The following is a 5,692-nucleotide window of genomic DNA, read 5'->3' on the forward strand; positions in this document are numbered from 1 at the left end:
AGCCCACAGTTTCAACTACTCAGTCACTCTTGGTAGCTGGCTGTGACAAGCAGCAAGGCTATAATCTTTATGGAAGGAAACTGCCACATCTTTTCCCACAGAATTTGGCAATGTGTGTTAGATATTGGCTGATATTGAGGGATTATTATTAATTTTGTTATGTATGATAATGGTATTATGTTTATATAGGTAGATGTCCTTTTTTTGGACATGTATATTGAAATACAGGGTGTAATGTTATACACTGTTATATTCTTTACTGCTTTATAGTAAGAATATCATGAAATCTTTAAATACTTTAAAATTTGATAAAGCATATATAGCAAAATGTCAATGTTAAATCTAGGTGATGTGAATATGGGGTTTATTTTATTATTCCTTCTAGTTTATGCTTTCATAAATTTTCATAATAAGTGAAAAAGATAAAAGGGGCCTTGGGATGGGCTAACAGGTGGAAACGGTTTAGAAAGCTATGCAATGAAAGTAAATAAAAACAGTTGGTATTTATTGAACACTTAGTGTTAGGGCCCTTTCTAAGCTCTTGGACATATGAATTCATTTAATCCTCACAATAAGCCTGAGTCATGGGCTATCAGCATTTCCCCATCATAACGTAAGCTCCTTGTCCCAGAGTTTCATGCTGCTCCTTGCTCACTTACTATGCTCTTTGTGTTAGAACCAGCTTCTCTATGGAGTGGTTTTCCACAGTCTGAAGACATTAAATGCTATTCCTTCTGCACTGTCCCCTCATTCATGTTGCCAGGTCAGTTTTTTTTTTTTTTTTCTAAATATTAATCAAAGGCAATTAATCTTTTCCCAAAGTACTAATTTTGGAAAATTTAAAGTCTTCATCATGTTGAGACTTGTAGGCCTCCATATAAGACTTGTTTATACTTCCAGAAAATAAATAAAGGACTAGAAGGAAAAGCCAGGAGAAATAGAGGCACTGCCTTCTACATGATTACATGTAAGACTCACAATAAGAAAAAGGGATAAAACAAAACAACCCACTGCCACTGAGTTGATTCTGACTCATAGTGACCCCAGAAGGCAGAGTAGAACTGCCCCATAGGGTTTCAAAGGCTATAAATCTTTATGGAAGCAGATTGCCTCATCTTTCTCCTGTGAAGTAACTGGCAGGTTTGAACTGCTGACCTTTGGGTTAGCAGCTCAATGCTTTAATCACTGCACTACCAGAACTCCTTGAAAAAGGAATCAGGGGGAGTAAAATCTGCATTTGTAAAGTAGTAAAAGTCACCTTACAAGCTGTTGAGAAAGTAAGTAAAATAATGCACGTAAAAGGTTTAGTCCAGTTCCAGGTATTTAGTAAAGGAAAATTATTGTCTTTAGTTATTTTCTGCATTTTATGGATGGAGACACAGTGTCCTTGAAGAGCAGTGTTTTTGATGGCACTCACATAGTCAGGGAAGAAAAGAGCTAGAGTCCAACTCTTCTACTCAAACACCCATGCTCTTTACCTTGCCCTCTGTGGTGCTGACCATTGGGCTTTACATTCAGGATCTTTCCCTCAGAGATTGGCCAGTCAATGCTCACTTTGGGGGAATGTCTGTAGTTTATTCTAACTATTCATCTTCCATAAGGGTCAACGCCACTTGGAATTTTTTTCAAATCTTATTTATCTATTCATTTATGTTTATTCATTTTGATTTTGAGAACAATTCTCCAAAATATATAAAACTTCCCACTCCACTCACCTTTTCTTGCCCCACATACCCCATTTTGGTAGGATGATCACAGGCTATTTATTAATGCTTCCTCTATCCCATTATTCTAGAGGATCCCAATGCAGCTTCTATCCCAACAAAATATTGAATTAGATGGAAAATGCATACCTTTTTCTGCATTCTGGAAAGCAAAATGATGTTGAGTGGAGGTGCCACTTCCCATAGCTCAAGTACAATGCTTGCGTAGAACTCAGATAGGAGGTTCAGATGCTTGTTGACAAAAGCAATTCTGTAATAGGGATATTCAGGCAGAGTATTAGCACATACTGATCAAATTATCTAGAAACTTTGTTTCCAATATAAGGAGCTCTGGTGGTGCAGTGCCTAAGGCATTTGAATGTTAACCAGAATGTGGGTAGTTCAAATCCACCAGCAACTCCATGGAAGGATGATTAAGATTTACCACCTTGGAAATCCAATGGGGGGTCACTATGAGTCAGAATCTACTTGATGGCAGTGGGTTTGGTTCTTTTGTTTTTGTTTTTTTGTCTCCTATGTTATTTTTTAAAACAAGTGAGAGTATCATGTGAGAGCATCCTCCCCACTTCTTCAGTCTCAGAGCTTGAGGTGTTCCTCCTCTGAGTTTTCCCGCCATTTGTTACCCCATATCTTTCCTATGTATTCAACTTTTATATTGGCTTTTCCTTCTTCCTCCTTTACTCAGCCCTAAGGCTCACTTTAAGAATCACTGGTAGTAGGAAAATATGGCTTTGGTGATGGAAAGACTCCAGACAACATGATAGAATTTTGCAAAAGTTATTCATTGTAAATATTTTTTTTTTTCAACAACATAAATGGCCACTATACACTTGGTCTTCACCAGATGGAATACAGGAATAAGATTTACTACATCTGTGGAAAGAGGCAATGGAGAAGCTCAATATCTTCAGCCAAAACAAGGCCAGGAGTTGACTGTGGAAGAGATCATCAACTGCTCATATGCAAGTTCAAGCTGGAGCTGAAGAAAGTTAAAACAAATCCATGAGAACCAAAACGACCTTGATTATATCCCACCTGAATTTAGGGACCATCTGAAGAACAGATTTTATGCATTGAAAACCAATGACCAAAAACCAGACAAGTTGAGGGGTGATATCAAGATTACACATGAAGAAAGCAAATGGTCATTAAAAAGACAGAAAAGGAAGAAAAGACCAAAATGAATGTCAGAAGAGACTCTGGAACTCACTGTTGAACAGAGAGTAGCTAAAGCGAATGGAAGGAATGATGATATAAAAGAGCTGAACTGAAGATTTCAAAGGGCAGCTCAAGAAGACAACGTAAAGTATTATAATGAAATGTGCAAAGACCTGGAGTTAAAAAAAAAAAAAAAAAAAAAGGGAAGAACATGCTAGGCATTTCTCAAGCTGAAAAAACTGAAGAAAAAGTTCAAGACTCGAGTTGCAATACTGAAAGATTCTATGGGCAAAATATTGAATGATGCAGGAAGCATCAAAAGAAGATGGAACGAATACACAGTGTCACTGTACCAAAAAGAATTGCTTGATGTTCAACTATTTCAGGAGCTAGCATATGATCAAGAACCAATGATATTGAAGGATGAAGTCCAACTGCACTGAAGGAAGACAAGGCTCCAGGAATTGATGGAATACCCATTGAGATGTTTCAACAAACGGATGCAGCACTGGAGGCACTTACTCATTTATGCCAAGAAATTTGGAAGACAGCTACCTGGCCAACTGACTGGAAGAGATCGATATTTGTGTCCATTCCAAGGAAAGGTGATCCAACAGAATATGAAAATTCTCAACCATATCATTAATATCACATGCAAGTAAAATTTTGCTGAAGTAAAAAAGTGGTTGCAGTAGTATATTGACAGAGAACTTCCAAAAATTCAAGCTGGATTCAGAAGAGGACATGGAATGAGAGATGTTTTGGTTACGTCTGTGCTGCTCTAACAGAAAATATACCATAAATGGGATGGCTTTAACAAACAGGAGTTTGTTCTTACAGTTTTGGAGATTAGAAGTTCAATGTGCCAGGCTCTAGGGGCTGTGTGAAAGCCCCTCGACCTTGGGCTTCAGCTCTGCCTCTTGTTCCTGGACCACTGAAGCTAGAGGAATCTCTTCACTCAGGCAGTTACCAGCTGCTGAGGCTAACAAGCCCAAGGTCAACAAATAAAATGGCACAGTCCCGATATTACCAAACCACACTGCAGGCCATTGATTCAAGTCCCTTAAAAGTCTCAAGATCAGGGTGCTAGAGCAGATCCTGGATATGATGGGACTTGTATCCAGGAGACTGCTTGGGAAATCACGATCAAAGCTGCTCTGGGAACGCTTGCTTCTCAGCTTCCTCATGCTGGATGTGGAGAAGAGTCCGGGAGCAATTCCGAGGCGGCAGCAGAACCGGTGGTGACCAGGGTTTGTCTAGGCATCCGAGGAAGCAGCCCTTGGATCACTTCACTGTGTCCCAAGTATAGGGAAAACAACGAAGTCATGGAGAATTTGCCCCAGGAGACAGAAGAGTGTTACCCAAGATCTAGCGTGGACAGCAGTTTGTGCAGTGTGAAATGAGAGGAGGAAAGCACTACATGTAGTATCACTACGGAAGTAGATTGCCCAACCTTCTTTCTGAGGATCTCATCTTTTAGAGCTTCTTTTTCCTTCCCAAAAGCTGCCATCTCAGCATTCTGCCCTTCCGCTTAAAGAGGAAGATCAACTAAGTCGCAGGACCTTCCTTGCCCATTCCAGAGCTGTGCAATGGCAGAGACTGGGGAAGAGGAGAAGGTTTCAGCAGAGGCCTCAGGGTTCTCAGACCTTAGTGACTCAGAGTTTCTGGACCTGGAAGATGCCCAAGGGTCAGATGCTTTGCTGAGCAAGCCTGGCCCTTCTTCTGAACCCTCAGGGAAGGATGGTAAGCCTATAAGCTTACAGAAGTGTGAAAGAGGATTGGCTGTCTCATCACCCATGGAGCGATTCCAGTTGAAATACTTGTATGTCACTGACCTATCTACTCAGAACTGGTGTGAACAGCAAATGGTCTATGGGAAGGAGCTTCCTGGCTTCTTGGCACCTGAGAAAGCAGATGTTTTAGACACTGGTGCTAGCATCCACCTAGCTAGAGAACTAGAAGTTCATGACCTTGTGATTGTCCCCATCACCACTAAAGAAGATGCTTGGGCAATAAAATTTCTAAACATACTATCAATGATTCCTACCCTGCAGTCAGAGGGGTGCATCAGAGAGTTTCCCATGTTTGGGGAAGTAGAGGGTGTGCTGCTTGTTGGGGTGATTGATGAACTGCACTATACAGCCAAGAGGGAACTGGAACTGGCAGAACTCAAGACACACAGGCATCCTATGCTCCCTCTGGAAGCTCAGAAGAAGAAAGATTGTTTTCAGGTTAGCCTATACAAATACATCTTTGATGCCATGGTACAAGGGGAAGTGACCCCTGCTAGCCTAATCCACCATGCAAAATTGTGTCCAGAAAAGTCACTGGGACCCTCAGTGCTGAGGCATGCCCAGCAAGTAGGCATCTCTGTGAAGTCCTTAGGTGATCTCATGGAGTTGGTCTTTTTGTCTCTAACACTGTCTGATATTCCAGTCATTGATATCCTGAAAATTGAATATATCTCCCAAGAGACTGCCACTTTGCTGGGTACAGAGATTGTTGCTTTTGAAGAGAAGAAGGTGAGAGATAAGGTGCAGCACTATATAGCCTACTGAATGGGTCATAGAGAGCCTGAAGGGGTGGATGTGGAGGAAGCTTGGAAGTGCCACATGTGCAACGATGCAGACTTCTGCGGCTGGAGGAAGGGTAGTTGGATGCTCAGCTCTACACTAGAGCCCCAAGCCAGAAAAAAATCCAAATGAACATAAAGTATGCTTTCAGGAACTTTGATCCTTCCTGCTTCCAGTGTACTCAGCAAAATAAAAGAGGAGCAGTGTCTCAGCTTGGCTTTCAAAAAAAAAAAAAAA

General features: G+C 40.9%; 2 protein-coding genes across 2 annotated transcripts in view; one reads left to right on the top strand and one right to left on the bottom strand.

The window, feature by feature from the left end:
- Nucleotides 1-1,908, bottom strand: part of PPEF2 (protein phosphatase with EF-hand domain 2) — a 56,449-nt gene extending 54,541 nt beyond the window's left edge. The window contains exon 1 of the mRNA XM_007949029.1: nt 1,854-1,908. Within this exon, the coding sequence (XP_007947220.1) occupies nt 1,854-1,908 (55 nt within the window). The remainder of the gene's footprint in view (nt 1-1,853) is intronic.
- Nucleotides 1,909-4,471: 2,563 nt separating this feature from the next.
- On the top strand, nt 4,472-5,587 carry LOC103203952 (exonuclease V-like). Its single transcript, XM_007949056.1, is given in 1 exon segment — nt 4,472-5,587. A coding segment is annotated over 1 exon segment (1,116 nt).
- The last annotated feature ends 105 nt before the right edge of the window (nt 5,588-5,692 follow it).

The sequence above is a fragment of the Orycteropus afer genome, unplaced genomic scaffold, assembly GCF_000298275.1.
Source record: "Orycteropus afer afer isolate SDZICR_OR568_19922 unplaced genomic scaffold, OryAfe1.0 scaffold00235, whole genome shotgun sequence".
Taxonomy (NCBI): domain Eukaryota; kingdom Metazoa; phylum Chordata; class Mammalia; order Tubulidentata; family Orycteropodidae; genus Orycteropus; species Orycteropus afer.